Source organism: Wyeomyia smithii, chromosome 3 (genome assembly GCF_029784165.1).
Source record: "Wyeomyia smithii strain HCP4-BCI-WySm-NY-G18 chromosome 3, ASM2978416v1, whole genome shotgun sequence".
NCBI classification, from domain to species: Eukaryota; Metazoa; Arthropoda; class Insecta; order Diptera; family Culicidae; genus Wyeomyia; species Wyeomyia smithii.
Genome location: NC_073696.1, coordinates 29,693,308 through 29,721,060, shown reverse-complemented (window position 1 = coordinate 29,721,060; position 27,753 = coordinate 29,693,308). Strand labels below are relative to the sequence as shown.

At 39.4% G+C, this 27,753-nt stretch overlaps 4 protein-coding genes, 1 long non-coding RNA gene and 1 other non-coding gene across 6 annotated transcripts in view; 2 read left to right on the top strand and 4 right to left on the bottom strand.

The window, feature by feature from the left end:
- Positions 1-1,670: 1,670 nt before the first annotated feature.
- LOC129728841 (uncharacterized) lies at positions 1,671-2,379 on the bottom strand. Its single transcript, XR_008728657.1, has 3 exons — positions 2,000-2,379; positions 1,851-1,941; positions 1,671-1,792 (listed from the first exon to the last, which is right to left on the bottom strand). It is a non-coding gene; the product is annotated as an uncharacterized LOC129728841 (long non-coding RNA).
- A 113-nt stretch (positions 2,380-2,492) lies between these two features.
- On the top strand, positions 2,493-4,069 carry LOC129728840 (cAMP-dependent protein kinase catalytic subunit beta-like). Its single transcript, XM_055687306.1, has 3 exons — positions 2,493-3,037; positions 3,099-3,494; positions 3,554-4,069. Exons 1-3 carry the CDS (start codon positions 2,723-2,725, stop codon positions 4,043-4,045), a joined length of 1,203 nt encoding a protein of 400 aa, XP_055543281.1. The 5' UTR covers positions 2,493-2,722; the 3' UTR covers positions 4,046-4,069.
- A 42-nt stretch (positions 4,070-4,111) lies between these two features.
- On the bottom strand, positions 4,112-5,429 carry LOC129730980 (uncharacterized). Its single transcript, XM_055690651.1, has 3 exons — positions 4,958-5,429; positions 4,721-4,891; positions 4,112-4,662 (listed from the first exon to the last, which is right to left on the bottom strand). Exons 1-3 carry the CDS (start codon positions 5,195-5,197, stop codon positions 4,216-4,218), a joined length of 858 nt encoding a protein of 285 aa, XP_055546626.1. The 5' UTR covers positions 5,198-5,429; the 3' UTR covers positions 4,112-4,215.
- Positions 5,430-8,769: 3,340 nt separating this feature from the next.
- Positions 8,770-11,024, top strand: LOC129726960 (E3 ubiquitin ligase Rnf121). Its single transcript, XM_055684285.1, has 6 exons — positions 8,770-9,093; positions 9,159-9,193; positions 9,432-9,573; positions 9,636-10,019; positions 10,083-10,318; positions 10,374-11,024. Exons 1-6 carry the CDS (start codon positions 9,058-9,060, stop codon positions 10,492-10,494), a joined length of 954 nt encoding a protein of 317 aa, XP_055540260.1. The 5' UTR covers positions 8,770-9,057; the 3' UTR covers positions 10,495-11,024.
- An 84-nt stretch (positions 11,025-11,108) lies between these two features.
- The window catches only part of LOC129726959 (kinesin-like protein KIF14), a 53,928-nt gene continuing 37,283 nt past the window's right edge, over positions 11,109-27,753 (bottom strand). The window contains exons 2-4 of the mRNA XM_055684283.1: positions 13,203-13,807; positions 12,955-13,141; positions 11,109-12,496 (exon numbers count right to left, since the gene is read on the bottom strand). Of these exons, the coding sequence (XP_055540258.1) occupies positions 11,312-12,496; positions 12,955-13,141; positions 13,203-13,807 (1,977 nt within the window). The 3' untranslated portion in view covers positions 11,109-11,311. The remainder of the gene's footprint in view (positions 12,497-12,954; positions 13,142-13,202; positions 13,808-27,753) is intronic.
- LOC129733497 (U6 spliceosomal RNA) lies at positions 15,271-15,377 on the bottom strand. The gene has a single exon (XR_008729577.1). It is a non-coding gene; the product is annotated as a U6 spliceosomal RNA (small nuclear RNA).

The window sequence follows — 27,753 nt, the reverse complement described above, 5'->3', positions numbered from 1 at the left end:
CATTTCAACTTGAAATTACACGGTGCCGAGCCGTGTTCGTTCAAACATACGCGGCATAGCTTCCATTGGTCGACAACATTCATTCGATCAGCGTACGACAGATTTCTGAAGTCCTGGCAATATCGCAATCGGTGATCTGTGCGCTGACACACCTTGCATGGCTTCAGATTCCTGTTATCTACGCTACTGGCGTGATTTTCGGCTTCGCTGTGATTGTACACCGCTCCTTTCTCCTTTGGCTTGACAGCTCGGCTCGCGGTATAGGCTGCTCCTATCGGTTTGAACTCCATGCTGACGTTCGCTTCGCAGGCTTCCGAAACTATCTCGGAAAGGAAATTGGTGAATGTCCGGAGTGTTACTTTTTTCTTTCCTCGCTTGAAGCGCACCCATTCACGCTTGTCGTTGTCCGGTAGCTAATCAACCAGCTCTTGAATGAGCAACGGATTTACTAAGTGCTGTTTTAGCTCTGCTGCCTCCAAGTGCTCACACAATTGTTCAACGACCGTACCGAAAGGAATGAATGTGGCTAGTTTTCCGGTTTTCGGGGGTTCCAATTTGTGAACTTTCTCCAGATGGCTCTGTAAAAGTTGTTCTGGTCGTCCATATAACTGGCGAAGTTTTTCAATTACTTTCGGAACTGATTTCGGTAGAAGCAGCTGTCCTCGGACCATCTCCAGAGCTTGACCTCTCAGACATTCTTGTAGCCGCACAAGATTTTCAATATCCGAGTACCCACAGGCTTCGTTGGACGCACGATACATCCCGAAAAACAACGGCCATTCTTCCGGTTTTCCTGTAAAGGTTGGTAACTTTTTGCTAACTCCATTTCGCGCCGCCAATTGCGTCTTTGTCGGCCCTGTTCGTACCTGCCCCTGTCCGCATTGATTCGTTCTCTCAGATTTTCTCGTGATGCTACTCTTTTTTGTATTCTGGCTTTTTAACGAAACTTCATCCCGCTGGTCTTCGAATCCATCCTCCGATTCATCGTCCGTTCCATTGTCGGATTCTTCATCCTCAGTTTCGTGCAGTTCCCCAAGTTTGTTGAGATTCTCCCTGGTCAATTTTCCCACCTTTGGTTTATCAGAAGATCCATCTGCGGTATCGACGACATTCTTCGGAGTGGATTTCTTCAACCGGTCCATCGCTATATACATGGCTTTCATTTGGCCGCAAATGACTTCTGCTGCCGTTCCATTCGGTCCAACTGCTCTTGTCGCGCTTGCAGAATGGCCTCTTGCATCTCTTTATCTTTCATTTCCTCTTCTTCGCGCAACTGCTTCTCCATCAGCATCCGCTTAAGTTCAATGGCTCGGTTGAATTTCATTTTGTTTTATTTGTATTTCTAGTTCCAGCTCCTGCTCCATCCGTTTCTGCTTCTCCTCCATCGCCTTCAACTTGTTTTTCAGTGATGTTAAACGGTCGTATTTGACGCTGGAATCGTCACCAGCCTTTTCGCCGCCTTTGTCACCACCTTTCTTGGAGCGATTCTTTTTCTTCTTTCTTTGGCAGGCTTCTTCTTCGCAATACCATTTAGCTTCCTTTTTCGACTCTTCTGTTACTCCTACACAACGATCGTGAACTGTTGACAACCGTCGCAAGCGATCATTTCCTCATTCTCCGTAAAAACTTGATTGCACTCGGCACAGGGAGTCTCCGTGAGATCCATTGCGGAGCTATTGAGATCAGTCATGGCGATTTGAGGTTGTCCGACTCTCGTTAATTCTTTTTGAGAATGTTCAGATAACGAACTAATTTTTTTGTAGCAGCACCTTTAAATTTGTGACAGCTCAAACTGTAGGTAATATATTTTTAATTATAATTTTTGCCAGTGGTATAAATAATAAACTTACAAGAATTAGTTAACTGTTCCCTCTTGCACACAACAACCGTATCGTATATCCTTTTAAGCCTCACGTTTCCTTCTGCCTTTTCGTTCCACTTCTGTTCAAATTTCAGCTCTAATTTGATATATAATTTTGTTGTGTTTTTAACTACTTACAATTTTTCCTTATTTAAATACTCATGAATATTTTTTTCTATTTTCAGGTTAGCCACCAAAGTGTCACGTTAGACTTTTCGCTTCAGGAGCACCTCGAAACGATTTGCCTTATTTATCTTATTTGTAATACTTGAACCAATAATATAATATTCACTTTTAATCCTTATAATATTCGTTACTGATAAACTCTTGTAGTCCAATAAATTGAATTGATTGAACAGTTTTTACTTGAAAAAAAATAGCTTTGTAATTTAATGTAAATGAACCAATTGATAACTTGTTATGATTCGCAAATTTGCTTTCTCACCGGCTACGAACTGACAGATGATCCAGCGGCAGTAGCAGTAGGTACGCTAACTGCCTGGCCACGCATCGTGGTGTTGGTGTGAAGCCCTGCGGTGTTGACAGTGTTAAAAAATTTACTCTCCGTTTTTATGGGAAATAAACATATAGCATACGCCTTGCCTAAATTGCTTTGACTTTTATATTTTATTTATGCAAAAACAATAGAATAGCATACATAACCACAATTTACTGTAGCTCCAACACTGTTTTCATCCTAATCTGCTGTTTGAAAACCTGGGATCCTAGCATGGGGAAGTTGTAATTTTTGTTGTCTAGTTTTAAATAGTGTATAATATTAATATGATAGTTTGTGGGTAAATTTTTTGAATAAGTCAAACTTTGTGTAAACCAAATAAGTATAAAAAAAATCAGTAAGCCATGCCAATCTGGACTCGTTTTCGACACTTCAAGCGGAGACTGTTGTGTAACCTCATCGGCGACAGAATGTCCGAATCTCCGACGAAGTCTGCGCCAACGTTGAAAAGCGTAAACGCCCTGAAAGGCAGCCCATCTCCAACGGGTCGATCTAATGCGTCGAAAAAATTCATCCCAAGCGGTGATTACAAACTGACTTTGAATCGGTTGAAAGTCGAGTTCGAGAAGCGATATAACAATCCCAAATTGGCCAGCGATGCCCCGTTGGACGATTATGATGTGCTTAAAACCCTCGGAACCGGTGCCTTCGGAGTGGTGGTTAGCGCGAACTGTAAGTTGAGCAGTCGATTGTATATTATTGATTCGAAGTACATTGCAGAAATTGATCCGCAAAAAAAATACCGAGCAGTACTTCGCGATGAAGGTTCTCTCCAAGGAGAAGATTGTACGACTTAAGCAGCTGACGCATACACTTAACGAAAAGCGAATACTGCAAAGTGTCGATTTTCCTTTTCTGGTCAGTTTGGAGTGCTGCTACAAGGATAATTCGTTCATTTATCTGGCAATGCCGTTTATCAGCGGTGGAGAAATGTTTTCGTTGCTCCGAAAGTGCAAACGGTTTGGGGAAGATCAGGCTAGGTTTTATGGTGCCCAAGTGGCACTGGCTTTAGAGTATCTGCATTACATGAACCTCATCTACCGTGACTTGAAACCAGAAAATATTCTTATTGACACGAAAGGATACGTGAAAATAACCGACTTTGGTTTTTGCAAGGTAAAACATATTAAAAAAGGCAGTGCGAGTTTGTATTAAAAAATTTTCAACTTTCACAGCTTATAAGAGACCGAACGTGGACGCTGTGTGGAACACCCGAATATTTAGCACCGGAAATTATTCAATCTAAGGGATACGGCAAAAGTGTTGATTGGTGGTCGTATGGTATTCTGTTATACGAAATGGTTGCCGGTTATGCTCCTTTTTACAGTCACACCGGAGACCAGATAGCTTTGTTTGAACGAATCTGCAAAGGGAGGGTTCGTTTTCCAGCTCAAATCAGCAGCGATCTTCGTAATCTGGTTCAGAACTTGCTGCAAATCGACCTTACGAAACGTTACGGCAATCTTAAAAATGGTACCGGTGATATCAAGCAGCATGCGTGGTTTCGTACAACCAACTGGGTTGGGCTCTTGAATGCGGAAATTACAGCACCTTTTATACCGAAAGTATCTGGCCCAGGTGATGCTTCTCAGTTCGAGGTTTATGACGAGCAGGACATGAGGGTAGCATCAAAATGTTTGTATATCAAAGAATTTGCCGAATTTTAATTTACCGTAATTGTAAACGTTTTAAGTCTCTAATAGATATACGCGTTGATTTTAGATAACCTCGTTTATTTAGAGAAAAGAAAAACTTAACATTTAATGCACCTTTTCAAAAGGCTTCAAATGAGCAAATTCAATTTCATAAAGACAGAAGACAAGATAAATCTTTATATCTAATACTGGGGTATTTTCAAACTAATGGCGCGCCCAAACCTAGACGTGATTTTTTTCATGACGTTTTCCTGTTTAGAACCATCTACAGGTTTACCTTTCACTGAAGATTTTTTCTTGATTTGACGTTTCAAGCCAGGGGTAGATCGTTTGCGGGGCATCGCACGGGGACGACGGGTTTGTTCGTCTATAACCAGTCCGTGTTCATCATCGGTGCTGATAGTCGCGTCAACATTTTCTTGTTGACTGAGAATCTTCGTTACTGTAAGCGCATTTACCGGATTTTTCACAATTGGATTCACCAAACCTTCGATTGTTCGCATTTCATCGTCCGAAATGGGATTAGGAGTATTGGGTGGAGCAATGGTCTGCATGTAGTAATAATCCTTAGGGGTTGGGGTCCCATCGCGAACCACTACCTCCGGATGAAACGCGTTGATGTGGCCAATCTAGAAGTTTAAATTTCTTAGTTACTTCCATTTCAACAAATTCACACTAGACTCATACCACGGCATCTTGGGTTTCAAACATTACAAAGCAGACTTCGCAAAATGGTTTGAGGTGCATTTTCATATGCGTGATCATACTTAGCCGCGTGTGCATCGAATAACAACATTCTTGGCATAGAAACTTTGGTCCACGTTTCTCGTTCAGGTTCAGCTTACCTTGGATAATGTTCTGCAACAAGACCAGTCAATACAATTACCTTTTCTGGTGTAGAATAGGGTGCTTCGCTTCACTTACATATTTTGCTTTTCTGTCCGAACGCTCTATTTCCTCCAGATAACCATCCTGTAGTTCGTTTACGGGAGTAACATCGGACGCTCCAATATCCGTCAGGTCATTCGATTCCACTTCGTACACGTAGCTAAGATTGGCCAGATTGTCGGAGGAGCAATTGCCGGAGTCGTCCAGACGCTGGTTCCAGTTTAGATACGTATTCATCTCGTATTTACTCTTTTCGTACTGATTATCGACCGACATTTTTACGCACTATTATTCCAATGGTTGCTTTGTTGCGTTAAACAGTACGCTATTTTTTCGAATGTTATCGATTCGGTTGTGTTTGATGTAATCCGTTATTCAGTTTTGTTGTTAAACACTTCAAAGGGCGCTACAATTTCCAGGAGGAACAAAATGACGCCGCGTTGTTTTCGTTTTGGTTGAGTGTTGAAAAGGTTAGAAAAACAGTAAATTTTGAGTGTGTGTGAGAAATGAAACAGCAATTTTTTTTTCGTTGCCGCAGGGTGTATAAAAATAACACATGCAGAGATGCTAGACGTTTTTGATTTTTTTTGGTAGCTACTCGAAAGCCGTAAAACTGTACTCAAAGTTCGAAAACGCTATACTTGCACAGACAAAAGTGTACGAATATGAACAGACTCGGGTACAATTGGGCAAAACGTTGATATTTGAAAATTTTCTATCGTCTTTCGGTTCATAAATCACAAATTAAAACTGTTCGAAATTGCTACAATGGCAGTTCTCCCATATACGTAAGACATATGTAACACTGGCGTTTTTCTGGTAAACGTTGCCCCATAGTACTCCGTACCTCGCCTTGTCAAACTGCTCGACAAATAATGAACCAAATGAATTTTCTTTTTCTCGGCCTTATCGAGCCCCAAAAAAAATCCCATAAGACTGTCAAAAAGTTATTTACAAAATCAATGCAGCATTTTTCGAGTAGGAACGAGACAAATGCAGGGATGCGCAGGTACACTGCCTTCAAAAACAATTCAAACAGTGATGTTATTCAGGGTGTGGTACCATTCGAGTAGTTCATTTTGTACCAACTTTTTTGGAAGATTTCTTCTTGAGTGTTACGTATGCCTTATGTATGTGGTTCTCCCATGTACACACTGGAATTCGAGCAATTTTAGGCAATTATTTTACTTCATTTAAAAATCTCAGCAAAACGTGATTTTCAAAAATTTTCTATCGTCATTTAATTTTTAAATCACGAATTGAAACTGCTCGAAATGGCTACAATGACAGTTCGCCCATATACCATCGGTCATTGCAGCGATTTTTATTTTTTCGTTTAAAAATCGAAGGACAATGATATACAATTTTAAAAAAACACGTTTTGCTCAGAAAATTACACTTTTTCACCAGATATATAAAAATCAGAAATCCGTGAGTAGTTAAGCAACCCAATTGTTTTTAAATTTACTTACACTGCAAGATCAGGTGTTTCTATAATAGTAAAACAGTCTGCCGGAAGACAGTAAAAGGCCATTCACAGCTTTCTCCCAATCGGATTCTTCGGAAACCGGACGAAACTTATTCTTTATGGTTCTGTTTTTATACAACACAAAATAAAATATGTACTTCATTTATGTTTTATTTTGATCAAATTTTCAACTTGTTTTGAATACAACATCATCACACCGACTGCAAGAAATAAGCCGTGTTGCTGATTTGAATTTCTCTATCTATTCACTTTAAAAACATGCGTAAATACAATATGGGCTTCCCGCATAATCAACTACCATAAACGGATGATAATCCATATTGTTTAACGATAGCCCATATAGTCGTGACCAAGCATGGAAAAGTTCACTCACTAGCAATATTTCATGCAAATGTGTTCTTTGATTTATCAGTTATCGTTCAACTATTTCCATTCGCGTACAAGTTTTCCATAGAAACGCTGCTGATTGTTTTTCGCTTTTAAGAGTTCCGAATACCATAGAAGGAGACTGAATGATTCGAACACGATAGTATTTATTGTATCCAAGTTCACTTGCATTCAACATTATCGCGAGAAGCTTTTAGATATTATCGCCAGTGATACAAAATTATGAATCCAAATGAACGTTAGATTGCGTTCAATTGTTTGCTGCCGGAGCAAATAGGTATCATCAATGCTTACGGAAATTGTAGCATGGTGCATTAGCATCTGATACTTGAAATCACCAAGAATCATCGTGGTATATCACGGTGAAAGCACGACGTGGAGTAGCCGAATTACGCCTACAAGCAACCAACATTTGAAAGAATCATCGCGATCGCTTGAGTGCAATCGTTTACGATTCTTTCGTGAAACACTCGCTATATGTTGCTCGCTCCGCCTAAAGCAGGCAATACTGAAACAAAATCATCAAAGAAAGCTACCATATATTTCTTTGCTCTAAGTTGTCTCTTGCAAGCTTGAGAATGTGTAACTTTTTATAGCGATGGTTTGCTAGGATTGAAAGCTTATAAATAGCACGTTCAGAAATAATACCCGAATGATTGTTATGCGATACGAGTTTTTCCATCCTTGGTCGTGACTATATCCCGAACTAGTTGTTAGGCACGTTTTATGGTTATTGATTATGCGGGTATTTTTCCTTCGGTTTTTTAAACCACGAATCAAAACCCGTTGGATGACAATGCCAATGTACCAACTGTTATTCAACAGATTCCAAGCGATTTTTAATTTTCATTAAAAAATTGAGGAACAATATAGTTTTTTTTAAATCACGTTTTAATCAGAAAGTTGCACAGTTGATATTATCCGGATATAATCCGGAATTGATTCGAACGAAAACGGGAAAAAAAATCTCTGATATTTATAAATCCGTATATTTCTCCCTTTACAAGGAAACCTTCAGAGGGAGAATAAAGTCCAAGGACTTGAAAATTCCTGCGACGTTTATGAGCGAAAGGAAAACCAAGTCAGAGAAACAACTTAAAAAGTGTACGGAACGCTTATCCGACTCTATTAAATTCTAAACAGGAGTTTGACCAGCAGAATTAAAAAATTATATGATATTGTTTTGAACAACATCAGTTTAGCTATCGTATAACCACATACTTAGGCATACGTAACACTGGCGATTTTTTTGGTACTCGTTGCCCCACATCACCCGGTACCAACCCCAGTATGAACTGCTCGACGAAAATGAACGGAATGAATTTTCTGCATAGCGGCTCTACTCGATCCCTCAACAAAATCCCTTACGAAACTGTCAAAAAGTTGTTTACAAAATCAATGCTGCATTTTTCGAGTGGCAACGAGACAAATGCAGGGCTGCGCAGGTACACAACTTCCATAAACTACTCAAACAGAGTTTTTTTTACAGAGGTTGGTACTTTCGAGTAGTTAATTTTGTACCAAGTTTTTTGGAAGATTTCTCCTGAGTGTTGAGTGTTACGTATGTCTTATGTATGTGGTATAACTAAACTCTTGATAATGCAAAAAACTTCTTCAATAAACCGCCGTTGTAACATTTTTCTAGAGTTTTGAAAACGTCAGAAAATGTAGAACAATTTTATTTAATCTGGAATAATAGGATAAAGGAAAACTTCTAGAGACATCAGGAAATGTTTCATTGTTTTAAAAAAATCATTCTAAAGATTTTGTGATAGGTGTACTTCTATTTTTTTTTTATAATTTTGAAAGAAAATGAGAGAAACGACGTTGATAACAGAACAAATTTTTTTCTTCCCTATGCTTTTTTGTCCTGAGTACGCTCCTGTTCCTTTATCGTGATCATCACTCTCTCACTTTTCTCAGCAAAGTTTCGAACATTGCGTGAGCGACATGGTGAGTCAATCGCCAACACAAACTCTGACAGTTCAAATTTTCTCCAACGCATTCAAAACAGTCAGTGGTGCAGTCAGTCAAAGTTTTGTGACTGAGATTACATCCATAGTTTAGCTTTAGTGAATTAACGAAGAAGTAAGTCAGAAACAATTGATTGATTTACGCAACGTCAAGAGAACATGGACTCTAAGGCACCGCAAGCAGGTTTACAATTATAAAGTTATCACTGGCCAAAAAAGCTAGAGAATAATTTCGGGACAACACAGTCAATCGATTCCGAGTTACACTGGAACTGGAACGCTACAGCATGAATCTACACGAGCCGGTCGATATGCTCAATAAAGTAATCTGTCGATGATTATTGTTTTTGGTGAAATTTTTAATTGTCTTATCGTTTGAAAATTGCAGACCATCGACGATCTCACGCCGGAGGAAAAGATAAGGTGAGCGAGACAGTAATTTTTGGTGGAGCTAGTATTGTTGCGCTTACTCATCTCTCCCCTTCCTTGTTTTATCGATCCTTATATATGAATGGGTAAGACAGGATGAAAAGGATGAAGGGAAGGGAAATGATATGTGATGCGCGTACTGGGGCCTGTTGATCGGGGCTAATAGTGAATGTTTCAGTTTATTGGCCTATCGGTCAGTTTTAATTTAATGATTTATTGATTTTGGTTCTAGACTCGAGCATATGAAATTGCACGAAAAACACAAAGGTCATGAGTCGATGCACGCAGAGATGGTTGTTATTCTCCTGGTCACGCTGATCATAGCACAGATCATTCTGGTTGAGTGGAAGAAACGACACTACCGGTCATACTCGGTACGTATTGAAAAGGTTCGACATGCTGGATCATTTTTCAGTTCGTATTATCCCATCCGCAGTTAATGACACTTGTGGCGCTTTGGTTGATACCGTTTGCGCTTTGTGTGCGGTCGCAGTATTGGCGCTTCATCTTCTTCTGGCTGATATTCAGCTGCATTACGGCACTAGTGATGCGAAAGGCACTGAAAAAACCAGTGGCTGGTACCACCCCTCGGCTGGTTTATAAATGGTTCTATTTCATCTACAAACTAAGTTACGGTCTCGGGGTGGTCGGCTATATCATCATGATGTTCACCTTCTTTGGGTTGAATTACGTTTTCAATCAGCCGCCCAACATCTGGATGGACATCGGGTTGCTGTTGGTGTTCTACGGGCTGTACTACGGCGTGCTGGGACGAGACGTGTCCGAGATTTGTGCTGATAAAATGGCAGCTCACATTGGGGTATGTTGTTATTTCGGATTATATATTGTTCATTGAAACAATGGTGTTTTTAACGTGTTGCAGTATTACACACCAAAGGGTATACCAACTAGACATCTGGAGCGAAACGTGTGTGCCGTTTGTGGCAATCAGCTCCTAACGGACGTGAATGAGACGGGTGTCATCGAGGACACCTATAAATTATCCTGTGATCACGTGTTTCACGAATTTTGCATACGCGGCTGGTGTATCATCGGTAAGAAGCAAACCTGCCCGTATTGCAAAGAAAAAGTTGACCTCAAGAAAATGTTCTGTAATCCGTAAGTATTATAATATTGCTGACAACCGATAGTAACAGTACAACACCGATTGCAGATGGGAACGACCGCACGTTCTGTACGGTCAACTGCTGGACTGGATCCGATGGTTGGTGGCATGGCAACCTCTGATTCTCTTTATCGTACAGGGCATCAATTGGGTGCTGGGATTGGAATAGCAACTTGGAGCCGTGCTACTGTTCGGGCGACCTCCTCCCCCAGTGCATTCTCCGTTGGCAGTATCGTGATTGTCATCTTCGTCCTCTTCTTTGTAGTCGTCGCCGTCGTCGTACTTGTCTTTCGTAAATGGCACTGGTACCAAAAAGTCGCACCCAGTGTTTGCTATTGTTTTAAACCCTATAGTCTTAAAGATTTAGTTTTTTTAGTCTGCATTTTTCTAGCCTGATTCAGACATTTTTTTTTCTTGTTAATAGTGTTTTGTTCCGATCGCCTGCACTGTAGATGATGCTTCACACAGCAGACAGGTTGTGAGTTGGTTGTTAACGTCGTACTAGTGCGGAAGCTTAGAGCAACGAAACTGTCCCGCGTGCCTGTAGAAGCTGGTCGCAGGAGACGAAGCGAGTGATTTTAATTATCCGTGTAATATTGCCTCCAGCAGAGTCAGTACAGAAGGTATTTAGGTTCTCTATAAATATAATTTATGGAACTACTAGATGATAGAATAATAAAAATAGTTTTCAATGCGAAACGTTCGTTTTGGTTAAGACATCTTAAGTTTGCTAGGAAAGTCAAGAAGTGCAAATTTCGAACTAAACTGACGATATGTTTAGCATTGATTTGCTGTATGTTTTTAATTGGAGTACTATAATAAAACATGAAACATACATCATACATTGAAAAACCGCGACACAGCTTAATACTGTTAACACGTGGCAAGGCAGTTAAAATCACGTCTCACTCTGATTGTCCCAAACACCATTAGGTAATACATACTCATTAAAAATAAGCACTCCTGTGTCGCAATAATTCCACCGCTTAGTCCAGCAAAAATCTCACCGACTTTGGTGTTCTGGCAAAATCCACCGCCGTCGCTTGCCTCATGCATTGCTCTGTCAGTACGAATCGCATATCTTGGATGGCATTTTCGATTTCAGCAATCGAACGCAAAAAATCTACCGCTAAGTCTTCCTCTGGTCGTGCGCTGCCGTTCAGATCCAGTATGCTGTCACTAGCTATCTGCTTTGAATTATTCTGCTGATGCTTCTCGCAGAACTTCTTCATTTTCAGTGTTGCGACCTGAATGTCCTTAAGGTAACTGTTCGCTTTCAGTTCGAACCGCGAGCACTTGGTCGGCGAGGTGGCCTGTTGATTGTTTGGAGTGTTTTCGTCGTTTATCAGAATGCAGTCTTCTTCAAAGAGCAGTTCTTTACGGATATTACCGGCAGCAGGAGTTGGTATTTTAAACATAGATTTCAGTAGTCCTTCCGATTTGGTGCTGCCGTTATTAGCAGCAAATGACTTTCGACCGCCGCTGTTTCTCCCCAAAATCATATCCTTCACAGAGCTTAGGTTGAGCGAAATTCTACTCGATCTGCGCGATGGTTCGTTTCCAGGCTGGTTGTGTTCTGTGTTATCTTTCCACGTGAGATCGAAATGTTCAAACACGTTGTCGGCGGTTAGATTCTCTCGGTCTCTAACCACACTCAGCCAATATTCGAGCCGGGCTGGTAACCACTCAGCGACTTTTCCGTTTCTTTTGTCGTAGATATTAACGACGGCTCTGAATATACCTTCCACGTCCAACACCTGCGACTGCTGGAATTCGTACTGTAGGCCAGAGTCGGCGCACCTTTGAGTAGCTTCCTTCACCATCAGCTGAATATGATGCAAACTCTCGTCGCTAGGTCGCTCCATTATTCGGCGAATTTCTTCAGCCAGGTTAGATTTATAGGGGGTAATCACGAACGAACCGTCCATGTCGGTATCGCCGCTTTGCTTGAGCATTGCTTCCTTTTCCGTTTCAAGCAACTCCTTACTGCATTTAATTTTAAATTTCTCCAGCTCCAGCGAGGCCAACCGTTCCTCGTATTGCCTCTCGTGGTCGATGCGTTCCGATTCGATCCGCAAGATGGCAGCCTGCTTTTCGGCGTCCAGTTCGCGTCGAAGCCGTGTCTCCTGCTGGCGCAGGATTTCTTGATGGGCCAACTGGAAGTCCACCATCTGAAAGAGACATATAGTAAACTTAATAAACTATTTAATAATTAAATTTTTAACAAACATTGTAATCTTTTGCTGTTGATTTGTGTCGAATAAATAGTAAAAGCAGCTCAAACAAAAATTTACAAGGTAGCAAACTACTGGGGCCTACCTTGACGATCAAGCTTCGCTCTTCAGACTTCAATTTTTCTTGATAAATAGCATCGCTCACCTCGGTGATTCAAAACAAGCAAGCAAACAAAAACAAAGTACCTTTCAGTATTACTACATCTAATCATTTATTGATTTTCACCTTACTAATCAACAGCAAGCAGCGGTGCTGCGGTGTTTGTGCGTTCGTCTCGTATCTAGGACGAAGCCGCCTAATGCCGGCACTTTGTGAAGTGCAAGTGCGGCGGTCTTAACATATTTTCCATCCATACAACCCGCTGAAAAATACTGTTGTAGTAGAGGGCACTTACGATTTGCTTGCTGCGATTGGGGCACTGCGGATTCGAAACCCGAAAGTAGTGCGAGCCACCGATGACAACGCGGTCGTTGTGGAAGAGTTGCCGGCGTTCCTGCAGCAGTTCACCGTTGACGAACGTCTCGTACTGATCGGCATCCTCGGCAGTTAAGTACAGCTTGCCGTGCTTGTTTTCGATTGAGCTGGAGGGAGAAATGTTCGTGAGATTAAATTGAATTTGAAAGGATGCTTCACTATGTTTACCAGTGATGATGAGATACCAATGGCCCCTCCAAGACAATATCCGGCGAGGAGAACGACGAAGGTCGTCCGATCTTCACCAATCCGGGTGGTATTATGTACAACAGCGTTCCCGACAGCATGGGATCAGCAGACAGATTCACCAAACAGGGTTCCTTTTGTTCGGCGGATAGTTCCAATGCCAATCCTTTTCGTTTCAACAGCTTCATCTCGGTTCGTCGTACATCTTCGGCTTCCAGCAGCCGTTGCTGCCAAGATTTTTGGGCTTTAGCTAGTTCTTGTTCTGTTTCGGCTAGTTGCTGCCGTAGCGCTTCCACCTCGCTATCGTCGACCGATGTTTCGATGATAATTTTTCTTGGCTGCTGATGCTGGTTTGCCGAGTGGCGCTTCTGTCGTTCATAGTCCTGCCGTAGTACTTGTAGCCGTTCGACTTCGGCACGCAGCTCCCGGATAATCCGATCGTGGGGATCTTCGTTCACCTTGACTCGGTTGACGATGGTTCGAGCCTGACAGGCGTACCGAAGCGTGGCCAGCGTTTCGTCCAAGTGTGTTGCAGCGGGTGAAATGGTCGCCAACATCACCGTTCGCGAGTTGCCACCCAAGCTTTCCTGAGAATTAGATAGAACAAGGATTAGTTTACCAACCTAAACTCTTGTTATTGATACAAAAATCTGGTTCCTTAGTACCTTTGAAAAAAACATAAAGCAGGTTTCTAGAAAAATTATGTTTTCAATAGTTAAACCTGTTTTCTTTATATGAAGCAAGCTCGATTAATGGGGCCCTCGCACTATCATATTACGCTTATGATGATCTGATCGAAGCCACATCAGATGAGGAAGGGAAATAAGTAATGAAGTTGATCAATCGATTTATCTTCCTATTACACTAGTCACGTGTTTCGTACCGGCAAATAAGTAGTTCATTAGAAAATATCCACAGGCCAACTGACAACAATATGACCATGAAAAAACTAATAATTTTTTACCCTTTCTTCAACTATTTGCAAAAATAAATCCAACCCCTTGGTAACGAAACTTCAGTTAAGTGACGGCATATAAGCGTTCGCTAAGTGGTATCGTTAAAAGCCCTTACATCCATGTTTATTTACTAATGTAATCTGTTGAAAGATACGATTATTAGTGTACAGTTGTTATAGCGACTAAAATTCTATAAGTACCTAATGTCTGCTACTTTGTATACCTGGCTGTAGTCGACAAAGAAGTTGCTTGTCCTACTTTAAATGCCTCAAGAAAATTTTTTACTCTTGACACCTGTTTTTTAAAATAATAATTCGGACAAACTTAAAGTGATCACGGGACTTTTCTCTTTTCCCATACAAAATTTATCTTGGTTGAATTATAAATTGTGCATGAAACGTAGTCAGCCTATACACCAGAGAGACGCCGAGACACTCACCGTTAAGGCAGCTGTCAACATCAAAACGGGCGATCTGTATAATTTTGCATTGCCGTTATCCGTTTTGATGTTGACAGTTGCCTTAACGGTGAGTGTCTTGTCATTTCTCTAATGTATAGGTTCGCTAATGAAACGTGAAGATCTGGTATTATCTGAAAAATCTGGAAGAGTCTCCGAAAGCATTTTTTTTTGAATCAGTATTTGTGTGGTATCCAAGACACGATCGCATATTTGACGTAGGACTACTATAGCTGTATCACTATCAGCAACGTTTTGGCGATTGATAGAAAAGTATCAACGCTAAAAAGTACCATTGGTGTTTCACAAAAGTGATACCAGCGAAGTTGTTTAATTTATCGTCATTTAAGATTACTATTTGCCGGTGACACGGGATGATTCTAGTTTTCTTGTGCTTATTATTATCCAATTCCAGCACTTTTGCAGCTTACAAGTACTGCCGAACAGCCGCAAGATAGACTGTGCTCCGGCACCAATTCATCCGAAATTTGTAATCTTTTTGCGAATTTCTTTCAAGAAGTTTATGCTACATTCTCCGAAGATGCCCGCGACCGTGACTTATTTGAATTCAACCCCGAAATGTCTAACAATGTATCCATCAATCAACTCTCTCAACACGAAGTTTAAAAAGCACTCTTTTTATGTGGAACGCTTCACGATTTTGCGTGTAATCCTTGCGCAGGGGCCATGCTAATCTTCTCTTTATCGTTCAAATTTTGGTCTATGTCCAGCCGAAGCTAAGACAAAAAGCACTTGAAAGTTTGAACATATCAAAAGAGCCTGGACCCGACGAATTGCTCCCATGTTCTTGAAGGATCTTACTGAAGAACTTAGAGTTCTATTAGAACGCCTTTTCAATTTATCTCTGAAAAATGTGAAGTTCCCCGTAGAATTGCCGTTATCTCTTGCATTCTAAAACTGAATCAATGGTAAACAACAAAAATGTTCAACAAGTAAAAAATTATATCACTACTGAGCAGCATGGCTTCTTAAGGTGAAACGGGATTGTGGCCTTTTCCTATACAATTTTGAGGTTAGAGTTCTTTTTACTTTTGTAGTTTGAGCGTAAAAAATTCGGCTTCCACTAAATAAACAGCGCTCAAATTGCTACTTCAGGCATGCAACAGTTGTGGAAACAATTGATCAAAGTTTCATGTACGTAGTCTTCATAAATCAAGAAAAAATTAGATTGCAAAATTCGAGTTGATCGCGACCACGTCCCGTTTCACCTTAAAAGGTCGCTCAACAACCTTGATTCTTTTGAAGTTTGTAATTTTTATTCTCAATACAATGGATAATGATGGGCACATAGAAGCACTTTACACTGACTTTGCATTAAAAAAATAAACAAAAATTGCAAATGTTTCATGATGGGCACTGACGAAACTTCCCACGCAGTATCAATCATAGTGACCCGTGATTCAGCGGAAAAAAATTGACAGCTCTATCAATCAAACTCCAACCGTGATGGCGAAAACAGTGTAGCTGGATCTGGCATTGGCTGGATCTGGCATTGGCCTCGCGAGGTCAATTCTGCACTTGCAATAAAAGCCTCTTTCAACTCAATGTTAAAATATGTAACGAAAAATTGAATAGCCAAAAAAATCAACCAAGTAGTACAAAAAAATGCAAGATTGTCAGGAAATAAGGAGTGATCCTAGACACCACACCAAGGCGTCATCCACAAATTACTAAAGGACTTTTTCGAAATTTTCGAGCCCTTCCCCTCCATCATAAGATTTAGTAAGATTTTGTTGTATCCGCCTCCCCCCATAAATCTTATGTAAGATTTTATTTTTCAGGAAAAATGTTTTTAGAAGAAGATTTTTTTACACATCTGGCGTATTCGTAAAGAATAGAAACGAAACAAGTTAACTATCCGTCAGTTATTAAAGCTGATAAAACTGAAAATAAGTATACGAAGTAAAGTACATAATCATTCAGCTAAGGAGAATTCACGCTTTCCCAATCTCAGCGAGAAATAATTTACCTAATTTTATTTTTTTGAATCTTACGTAAGAATTTCTTTCCCTCTCCGTAAGCGTTCGTATAAATTTGGATACCCCCTCCTCCCCCTAAACTATTACGTAATACGTGGAAGACTCTCAAGCTAACTCGCCAAATTCTCGCTCGATTTTCTCACGGTTTTTTTCGTTTTTATCACGCTTTTTAAAGAAAAAACTTTAAATCAAGAATAATGTACTTCCATTTGTGGAAAATGTATTCGAAACATCGTTTTTACTTGTGCTTTGTGTCCTTGCATGTGTATAGTTTTATGAACTCAATTTATTTGATCAATCTTCTGCGGCAACCAAGTGTCATATCTGTTACAAATAATTTGTGTCATAATTTTACCCGAAATATCATAAATTTCAATTGAATCCAACAATAGAGCGGGGGCCTAGTGTGGTTAGTAACGTCTCCGCCAACCACGCTCGACGCCTGGGTTCGAATCCCACCGCCGACATAAGTGTCGATGGTTGTGAGGTGGCGTGATCCACTCACAACCAACCCAACTGGTCTAGATTCAATCCTAGCCGACACCGGGAGATTTTCTGAGGCGAAAAATCTCTGGGATCACGCCTTCCATCGCATGAGGAAATAAAGCCGTTGGCGCCGGTCCGTTAATAAACGGGTCGTGAGTTAGGGTCCTGGGTGTGGAGTCGTCTCCCTGGGCGTCGGTGATTGGCCACAACAGTGGCGGAACTAGACCGACGGAAAATAAGCGAGAATCCAACACAAAAAATTAAATTTTTATCATTGCGCTCAATTCACGGTTTCGCCAATTTCACGGTAAAACTGTAGTACGCTAATGAACATTCCAAGCCAGGGGATACAATTGATCTAAAGAATATTGATTTGGAAAATACTACCGAGGTACGCGGTCGAAAAAAGGTTGAGAACCGCTGGTATAGACACCCTCACGGCATTCTAGAACAAGAGAACTTTTTTCCGAGTTTAGAAAAACTATGCCACCCTCACGGCATTCTAGAACAAGAGAACTTTTTTCCGAGTACAGAAAAATTATGCGAAAATGCAAAAGAACAAATAAAAAACTGTCTGAAATACACTAGAAACATGGTAAACATTATAAGGTCGGACTCGATTATCCGGAGGGTCGAATTTTTTTTCACTCCGGATCATGGGCGCCGACTTCATTAAATTATTGAGGGTGGGGGGAGGGGGGGTGCAAAAGGGCTTCGAAAAAAGTGCCTTGCCCCCCTGAAGTTGGCGCCTATGCTCCGGATAATCCAATTTTGCGAATAATCGAATCACCAATTTTTTTACGATTTTGTCTTTAACGAACGACCTTTTGTTTATTATATACAGACTTCGCAGCCAACTGTTTATAGACTGTACCTGAAACTAACAGTCTCTCCCGAGCCGAGACTCGAACCTACGAGGACTGGCTTGTTAGACCAGCATCGTACCTCGGGACCAATGAGGTATACAAAGGTGAGGAAGAAGAAGACATTTATGTGTATTAATAACGAAAAAAAGGTAAACAGAAGCACGTGTTGGGGTTGTGACGTAGATCTCCAAAAACAAAAAAAATGCCAGTTGGAATTGTGTTCCGCATTGCTTAACGACGCAGGTAGGCATTTTCAGCCGTAAACTGTCATAACCTGTGAAAATTTTCTGAAAAAAAATGTACCGAACATTGATTTTTGGGCATTGTTTTTTGACTTTTACGTCATCATTGTTAACAAAAAAGAAATCCTTTAAACCCGAAACTCAAACCATCTCCGTACCTTTCTATATTCCATTGCCTCGGGACCAGCTGGGAGATGCTTTAACGAACGTAAAATAGTAATCCTCTTTCGTAAGGTTGTATCATTCAATGCAGTGGCGTAACCAGAAATCATTTCTGTGGAAAAAGGGGGTAAATTCTTAAGAAGCAAAAATGACATAATTTGATTTTGATTGGTTTCACATAACTGGGACCAGCGTTGCAAATCGAGCGAGAAGCAAAACCTTTCTTCTCCTTTCTGCTTGAGAACGAGACACATGCTACGCTTCTCAAGTCTTTTGCACACACGCTTTGGAGATACTCTTTCTCGAAGTACTCGACTAAAAGCTTGACTAGGAGGAGTGCTTGAAAATCTGTGCTCGGAAACGAAAATGCTTTCTTCCCAACATGCACCGACAGCCGACAGTGGGGCAACGTGTATGGTATCGGACTGCTTCGGTAAGTTTTTTACAGCAGTCTAATGCAAAACTAGCCGAAGCGAACCGCTGCCGAAGTAGTCCGACCGATACCCTATCATTTTTTGTCCCTCTGCAACCATTGCAAGCATCTTGAAACAATTGTCTTCGGCGTCTGCCATCAGCGTTGCCAGGTATCCAGATTTAGCTGGATTATCCAGATTTTTGAACATGTATCCAGGTAGACAGCTTTGATATCCAAGTATCCAGATTTTTCGTGGATTATCTAGATTTTATCCAGATTTTACTTTCTCTGTTCCGCAAAAAGGTCATCACATCAATTTTGGCGCGAAATTTTGCAATTTTGTCACCTCAAATTTTGCGTACCCCAAGACTTTTATTCGAAAAAATAACTTTTCACCCCACGAAATGACTGCCAGTTTTTTCCAGATTTTTATTTTGCCTTTTCCAGATTTTTGAAAAAATGACCTGGCAACGCTGTCTGCCATGCTGAATGCCAACGCGAGCGAACGGGCAAGATTCTTGCCGTAGGCAATTAAACAGCCGTAAGTAGAGCTGTACATTAACCTGTGGCAAATCAACGGATCGACTTGAACTGTCCTACAGTACGGTCGCATTTTACTAACAGCTCGAGGCTAAGTCTTAGACTGCCGAGAGTTATTGAAATTTTGTTTTTCGCTTTCAACATCTTCTTGAAGACTACCTGTTGAAACGCAAAGTAATAAATTTGTTTTAAACGTTAACGAGTGTTTAGTGAGTAAATTTGGTTTGAGATATTTCTAATTAAATTCTATAGTGAAGTGAAAGTGTAGTGAAGTTTTCCAGTTATGCCTGGAAAAAATAAAAAAGCTCGCTTTGATGCGGCTTCAAGGAAACGTGAGGCATCTCCTCCAAGTGACACTGAAATTTCGACTAACAGGTATGATATTCTTTCTTTCGTTGGGGATCAAGAAATCCAAACTTCTCATACTGAGCATAAAGCCGTTATGAAGAAGGTTAAAGTTCCACCTATTGTGGTATTTGTAGCAAATTTTAAAGCATTTCGATCAGAGCTCTCGTCGTTTCTGTCGGATGTGAAAGTTAATTTTCAAATTGGCCTCCAAGGCGAAATTCGTATTTTGACCGAATCTCTTGATGGCCATAAACATCTTTTACAGTATTTGACTGAAAAGATGTATAAATTTTATTCTTTTGATGCCAAAAACGAGAGACCGTTTAAGGCTGTTTTGAAAGGTCTTTCAAATGACCAAACTATTGAAGAAATTAAAGAATGTTTGTCAGAATCACTTGGTTTTGCTCCCAACCAAGTAATTTTGATGAAACGAAAGGCAAATGCCAAAATTAATCAAACTGGAATACACCAGGAAAATTACTCAGTACATTTTGATCGTACCAAAGTAAATAATTTGAAATGTTTGGAAAAAGCACGTGTTTTATTTAACGTGCGAATCAAGTGGGAAATTTTCAAAACACATGGTGAAATCCATAATCTGACTCAATGTCGGAATTGTCAAGCCTATGGTCATGGAACTCGAAACTGCCATATGGCAGCAAAATGTATGATGTGTGGTGACATTGGTCACACGAAAGATATCTGTCCCGTGAAAGAGACCACTAATAGTTTCAAATGTGTAAATTGTGGGGGAAATCACAAATCTAATTTCTTTAATTGTCCTGTAAGGTCAAAAATTATTGCTTCCAGACAACGTAGGAATTCTAAGCAACCTGTTGTCAATGTGGGTATACAAAAGACTTTCAATGCTGTTCAGGCATCACCAGCACTTTCATTAGCAGGTGTGTCTGTAGGTAATAATTTAAATTCAGATAACAAATTTCAGACAAAAAATCCTGTTCAGGCAACACCAGACTGTTCATATGCCAGTGTCCTTACAGGTAATATTTTAAATTCAAACAGTAACAAACCATTCGTGTTTGGTGCTGAAAAGTCAGCCAGTATTGATGTAGGTAGTCCAACTCCAGAAAAGATTGAATACCTACAACAATTCATGCTGCAGCTAATGTCCGTTTTGTTGAACTGTAACTCGATGTACAAGGCTGTTCAAGAAGGTATAAAATTTACAACTAATATTGTTATGAAATTGAAATTCAGCAATGATTTTAAATAATGCTGTAAATTTTCTAAACTGGAATGCTCGCTCTTTAAAGGCGAAAGAAGATGAATTTTTCAATTTTTTAACAGTCCACGATGTGCATATTGCAGTTGTGACTGAAACGCTTTTAAAGCCAAATATCAAACTAAAAAAGAACCCAAGTTATATAGTCCATAGGTTTGATAGAATTGATGTTGCCGGTGGTTGCAATAGTTATCCACCGTCGAATAAAATATCGTGTTTTACCCCATCTTGAAACCAAAGTTATCGAGAGTTTGGGAATTGAAATTGAAACAAGTCTTGGCATTTTATTTATAGCCGCAGTGTATTTGCCTTTTCAATGCACTGGTGAGCGAAAAAATTATTTCAAGGGAGATTTGCAAAAACTCACAAGAAATAAATCTAAACTTTTAATCATCGGTGATTTTAATGCGAAACATCGATCTTGGAATAATGCTCAAAGCAATTCCAATGGAAAAATATTGTTTATTGATTGCTCGGCTGGATTTTATTCAGTTTTATTTCCCAATGGTCCTACATGTCATTCTTCTATTAGGAATCCATCTACAATTGATTTGGTACTAACAAATCAAAGTCATTCATGCAGTGATTTATTAACTCATGCTGACTTTGATTCTGATCATCTTCCCATAACATTTTCTATTTCCCACGAAACTATTTTAAATCCCACTAGATCTGTGTTAAATTATCACAAGACTAATTGGGATAGATATCGTTCTACGATCGAAGAAAATTTGAATGATGATATTATTTTACAAAATAGTGCTGACATTGACAGAGCATTAGATAATTTTAGCAGCCTCATACTCAACGCCAGGAATTTATCAGTTCCTAAGGCTCGAGTGAAATTTAATGCACCAATTACTGACAGAGAACTTCAACTTCTTATACGTTTGAAGAACATACGGAGACGTCAATACCAAAGATCTCGTGATCCTGCTTTGAAAATTATTTTTCAAGAATTACAAACGGAAATTAAACATAGATTCACTCTCTTGCGAAATGAGAATTTCATGAGAGAAGTTGAACAACTAAAACCTTATTCAAAACCTTTCTGGAAACTTTTGAAAGTTCTTAAGAAACCTTCGAAGCCCATTCCAGTCCTCAAAGATGGTGATTGCATTTTTCTAACGAATGAACAAAAATCTCAAAAACTTGCTCAGCAGTTTGAGAGCGTTCATAACTCCAATTTGAACGTAGTAAGTCCTATTGAAAATAAAGTAAACCAAAAGTATGATCAGATCACCACCCAAGAATTTCTTTCTGAAGAGGTATTGGAAACAAATTTGACTGAGGTGCGAACTATTCTCAAAAAATTCAAAAACATGAAAGCACCAGGAGATGATGGGATTTTCTATATCCTTATTAAAAGACTTCCCGAAAACTCTTTAAATTTTTTGGTAAAATTTTTTAACAGATGCTTTGCACTAGCACATTTTCCTACGAAAAGGAAAAATGCCAAAGTCACTCCAATTTTAAAACTCGAAAATAATCCAGCTAAGGCATCAAGTTATCGACCAATTAGTTTACTTTCCTCTATTAGCAAACTTTTTGAAAGAATAATTCTTAATAGAATGATAACACATATTAATGAGAACTCAATTTTTGCAAATGAGCAGTTTGGTTTTCGCCATGGGCATTCCACTACTCATCAGTTACTTAGAGTAACAAATATGATTCGAACTAATAAATCTGAAGGCTATTCGACTGGAGCAGCTCTACTAGATATAGAAAAGGCATTCGACAGTGTTTGGCATAAAGGTTTAATAGCGAAAATGTCAAATTTCAGTTTTCCGCTTTACCTTACAAAAAAAAAAAAAATGATTCAAAGTTATTTAACTGACCGCACTCTTCAGGTTAACAATCTAAATGGTAAATCTAATAGATTGCCTGCTAGAGCTGGTGTGCCTCAGGGGAGTATCTTGGGCCCAATCTTATATAACATTTTTACTTCTGATCTTCCTGATTTACCACCAGGCTGTGAGAAATCTCTGTTTTGTGACGATACAAGCATTTCCGCAAAAGGAAAAAGCCTTCGTGTTATATGCAGTCGGCTACAAAAAAGTTTAGATATATTTTCTTCATACTTGCAGAAATGGAAGATTTTCCCTAATGCTTCTAAAACACAGTTAATTATTTTTCCTCATAAGCCAAGAGTTTCATTTCTCAAACCCACCCATAACCACGTTATTAGGATGAACGGTGTGGTCTTAAATTGGTCTGATCAAGTTAAATACTTAGGGCTAATTTATGATAAGAATCTTACTTTCAAGGAGCACGTTGAAAATATCCAGTCAAAGTGCAATAAGTATATCAAATGTTTATATCCTCTTATCAACAGGAATTCTAGACTTTGTCTCAAGAATAAACTGTTAATTTACAAACAAATTTTTAGGCCAGCAATATTATATGCAGTTCCCATCTGGACAAGTTGTTGTACAACCAGGAAGAAGACACTTCAAAGGATTCAGAATAAACTTTTAAAAATGATTTTGAAGCGTCCTCCCTGGTTTAGCACGAACGAGTTACATAGGCTCACTAATGTAGAAACATTAGAAAATATGTCAAGCCAAATTATCAACAATTTCCGACAAAAATCGTTGCAATCCTCACTTTATAGTCAGTAAGATAGTTTTAAGTTTGTTTTAAGTTTTGTTTTATTCCTTTCTATTTTTGTCTCCTTGACAAGTAGGTTTAATAATTTTCCTACAATTGCATTAACTTAACTGCGAAAGCTAATAACATTCAATAATATAAAAACCTAAATTAATCCACCTAGCGGTCAGACTGAGCCTTTCTCATTCAAACTTATTATTTGTAAAAATAGATTTACATGAATGCTTAAATCCAATAAAGGTATATTCACTCTTTGGGTTCCAAAATATTGATGTTGTAATTGAAGTATAAAATATGAAATTTGACGTAATGTTAGTGCTTAAGAAATAGCGAAATCAAAGAAACGACTCTTAATTTCGAACAATTTAATCACGAGCAATACCGGGAACGTTCAAATAGTACGATACCACATTTAAATTATGTTGAGGCCATATATATTGATCAAATCAGGTATAGTTTTGAATAGTCTTTGAATTTCTTTTCTTTCCAAAACTTTTGAACCACATATCAAATTGTTATGAAGTTTGTTATTTGTAAGTTTGAGACTACTTGTGTTCAAATAAGTCGTGTAATATTTGAGATAATAGACTTTCGTTGTTTTAACAATTTAATACATAACGGTTGCTTAAGTTCGATTATAATCAAATGAAAAGGGAACGTATAGGGCAGCCAAACTTTGAAACCACGTGTTCAATCATATTTCATCAGTTAACCCTCACCTAGCCTATTCATCTGATATCAATATTGTTCAAATCGGTTGTGTAGTTTCTAAGATAATGAAGTTTCATGATTTTTACATTTCGATACATTACAGACGAAGTTACAGTCCGATTACAGTAAAATTCAATAGGGTGTTATGAGGCAGCTAGACCTTTCATTTGACACTAATTTTGTGGAAATCGTGAGTTTATGTAGTCTTTGGAATATGTTTCTTTTCATAGCTGGATTTCACATTTTTAAACATAACAGGCAAAGTAATAGTCCGTTTGCAAAAAAAGTCAATATGGGGCAACAAGAACTTCCATATGACACTGATGTTATGAAAATCGGTCCAGCCATCTCTGAGAAACATGAGTGAGATTAAATAGTCTCCAGAACACGTTTCTTTTCATAACTTCTGAACCACAAGTTCAATCTTCATGAAATTCAAAAGTTAAGGTTCTTTAGGTAACCCGTTCATTTGAAAATAATTTTGTTCAAATCGGTTGTGTAGTTTCTGAGATAATGAAATTTCGTGATTTTCACATTTTGATACATGGTGCCTAAACTAAAAATCCGATTACAATGGAGTTCAATAGGGTGTTATGAGGCCACTAGACCTTTCATTTTCAACTAATTTCGTGAAAACCGGTTTAGCCATTTCTGAGAAAAGGAAGTGAGTTTAAGCAGTTTTTGATATATGCTTTGCTTTTATAACTTGATTTGACATTTTTTTAAATAAAGGACAAAGTTACAAACCGATTACAATGAAATTCAATAGCAACCTATGGGACAACTGGTCTTTCATTCGAGACTAGTTTTGTGAAAATCGGTCCAGCCATCTCTGAGAAAAGTGAGTGAGTTTAAACGACCTCTGGAAAATATTTCTTTACATAACTTTTGAACCATATGTTAAATCTTTATGAAATTTATAAGTTAAGAGTTCTGAAGATAGCCCGTTCATTTGACATCAGTTTTGTTCAAATCGGATGTGTAGTTTCTGAGATATTGATGATTCCTGATTTTGACGTTGACTAACGTCTATATCGAAGTTAGGCCCCTGAATTTAAAAATCTAGTAATTCAACCAGGGAAAACCAGAGAAAAGTGGTCAGGTTTTGAGCGCTTATTTTGCAGTCATCTATAATCAGGTTTTCGAGGTTTTGGCATCAATCGATCAGAAATTCTTTTACGGTTAAATTTATGTAACAAAAACAAACTATTGTTTGAGATACACTATTGAAAAATTGGTAATTAATATCGATTGTCTAAATCATACCGCGCAGCCAATCACTACCTCTCTTCCCAAGCACAGTCGACACTAACGGATACAATCGATCTGACTTTGTTGTTATTGTTGTTGTCACTTTTTGTTTCCGATGTTTATGCTGCTGCTAGCGGAAAAAACCTTGCAAATATGCATCTTTTTGTTGGTGTTAATTTTACGACAGCGGCCGGCGCCCCATCATTCTGATTCCAAAACCGCACCAGTGACATGCGGACGCTAGGTGATAGCAGCTGAAAGGAGGAAATACAAAATAGTACCGGTCATCTCGTGCCGGTTTCACCCGTAATGCTGGTGGCTTTAGTAGTAAATGGCTACTGCAAAACACTTAAATGGCTGGAATTCTGGACGGACTAACCAGGAAACTATAATCGGCAACTGGCACCTTTTGGTGCCTCTAAATTTTGTTACAGAAGCGGCAAATTGAATTTTCTGTTTTACCAAATGATGCTGCTAGCGGAAAAAACCTTGCAAAAATGCATGTTTGTGTTGGTGTTAATATTATGACAGCGGCCGGCGCAGCTTTCAAGAAACATTTGTCTCTTCCATTCCATAATTTATGTAGCCCATCCCTCTTTTAATTTATCTGACGAAGCCTTGGTATAAAACGTACCGTTCGAACATTTCACCCCATCAGTTTCATTACTAAACCGTACCGGCTACATACGGACGCTATCTTGAAAGAATTCTGGACGGACTGACCAAAAACATGGATATATTCGGCACCTGGCCCCTTTTGGTGCCTCGAAATTTTGTTACAGAAGCGGCTAATTGAATTTTCTGTTTTATTACAAAATGCTGCTGCTAGCGGAAAAAACCTTGCAAATATGCATCTTTTTGTTGGTGTTAATTTTACGACAGCGGCCGGCGCCCCATCATTCTGATTCCAAAACCGCACCAGTGACATGCGGACGCTAGGTGATAGCAGCTGAAAGGAGGAAATACAAAATAGTACCGGTCATCTCGTGCCGGTTTCACCCGTAATGCTGGTGGCTTTAGTAGTAAATGGCTACTGCAAAACACTTAAATGGCTGGAATTCTGGACGGACTAACCAGGAAACTATAATCGGCAACTGGCACCTTTTGGTGCCTCGAAATTTTGGTACAGAAGCGGCTAATTGAATTTTCTGTTTTACCAAATGATGCTGCTAGCGGAAAAAACCTTGCAAAAATGCATGTTTGTGTTGGTGTTAATATTATGACAGCGGCCGGCGCAGCTTTCAAGAAACATTTGTCTCTTCCATTCCATAACTTATGTAGCCCATCCCTCTTTTAATTTATCTGACGAAGCCTTGGTATAAAACGTACCGTTCGAACATTTCACCCCATCAGTTTCATTACTAAACCGTACCGGCTACATACGGACGCTATCTTGAAAGAATTCTGGACGGACTGACCAAAAACATGGATATATTCGGCACCTGGCCCCTTTTGGTGCCTCGAAATTTTGTTACAGAAGCGGCTAATTGAATTTTCTGTTTTATTACAAAATGCTGCTGCTAGCGGAAAAAACCTTGCAAATATGCATCTTTTTGTTGGTGTTAATTTTACGACAGCGGCCGGCGCCCCATCATTCTGATTCCAAAACCGCACCAGTGACATGCGGACGCTAGGTGATAGCAGCTGAAAGGAGGAAATACAAAATAGTACCGGTCATCTCGTGCCGGTTTCACCCGTAATGCTGGTGGCTTTAGTAGTAAATGGCTACTGCAAAACACTTAAATGGCTGGAATTCTGGACGGACTAACCAGGAAACTATAATCGGCAACTGGCACCTTTTGGTGCCTCGAAATTTTGGTACAGAAGCGGCTAATTGAATTTTCTGTTTTACCAAATGATGCTGCTAGCGGAAAAAACCTTGCAAAAATGCATGTTTGTGTTGGTGTTAATATTATGACAGCGGCCGGCGCAGCTTTCAAGAAACATTTGTCTCTTCCATTCCATAATTTATGTAGCCCATCCCTCTTTTAATTTATCTGACGAAGCCTTGGTATAAAACGTACCGTTCGAACATTTCACCCCATCAGTTTCATTACTAAACCGTACCGGCTACATACGGACGCTATCTTGAAAGAATTCTGGACGGACTGACCAAAAACATGGATATATTCGGCACCTGGCCCCTTTTGGTGCCTCGAAATTTTGTTACAGAAGCGGCTAATTGAATTTTCTGTTTTATTACAAAATGCTGCTGCTAGCGGAAAAAACCTTGCAAATATGCA

Bases quoted from the DNA above. Each gene is read 5' to 3' on its own strand.
- LOC129726960 (XM_055684285.1), top strand. From the start codon at position 9,058: ATGAATCTACACGAGCCGGTCGATATGCTCAATAAA. The intron at 9,194-9,431 runs GTGAGCGAGACA...TTTTGGTTCTAG, and splicing joins ACGCCGGAGGAAAAGATAAG to ACTCGAGCATATGAAATTGC. The intron at 10,319-10,373 runs GTAAGTATTATA...CACCGATTGCAG, and splicing joins AAGAAAATGTTCTGTAATCC to ATGGGAACGACCGCACGTTC.
- LOC129728840 (XM_055687306.1), top strand. From the start codon at position 2,723: ATGCCAATCTGGACTCGTTTTCGACACTTCAAGCGGAGACTGTTGTGT. The intron at 3,038-3,098 runs GTTAGCGCGAAC...AGTACATTGCAG, and splicing joins CCGGTGCCTTCGGAGTGGTG to AAATTGATCCGCAAAAAAAA. The intron at 3,495-3,553 runs GTAAAACATATT...CAACTTTCACAG, and splicing joins CCGACTTTGGTTTTTGCAAG to CTTATAAGAGACCGAACGTG.
- LOC129730980 (XM_055690651.1), bottom strand. From the start codon at position 5,197: ATGTCGGTCGATAATCAGTACGAAAAGAGTAAATACGAGATGAATACG. The intron at 4,892-4,957 runs GTAAGTGAAGCG...GTCTTGTTGCAG, and splicing joins CGGACAGAAAAGCAAAATAT to AACATTATCCAAGGTAAGCT. The intron at 4,663-4,720 runs GTATGAGTCTAG...TTAAACTTCTAG, and splicing joins TTGAAACCCAAGATGCCGTG to ATTGGCCACATCAACGCGTT.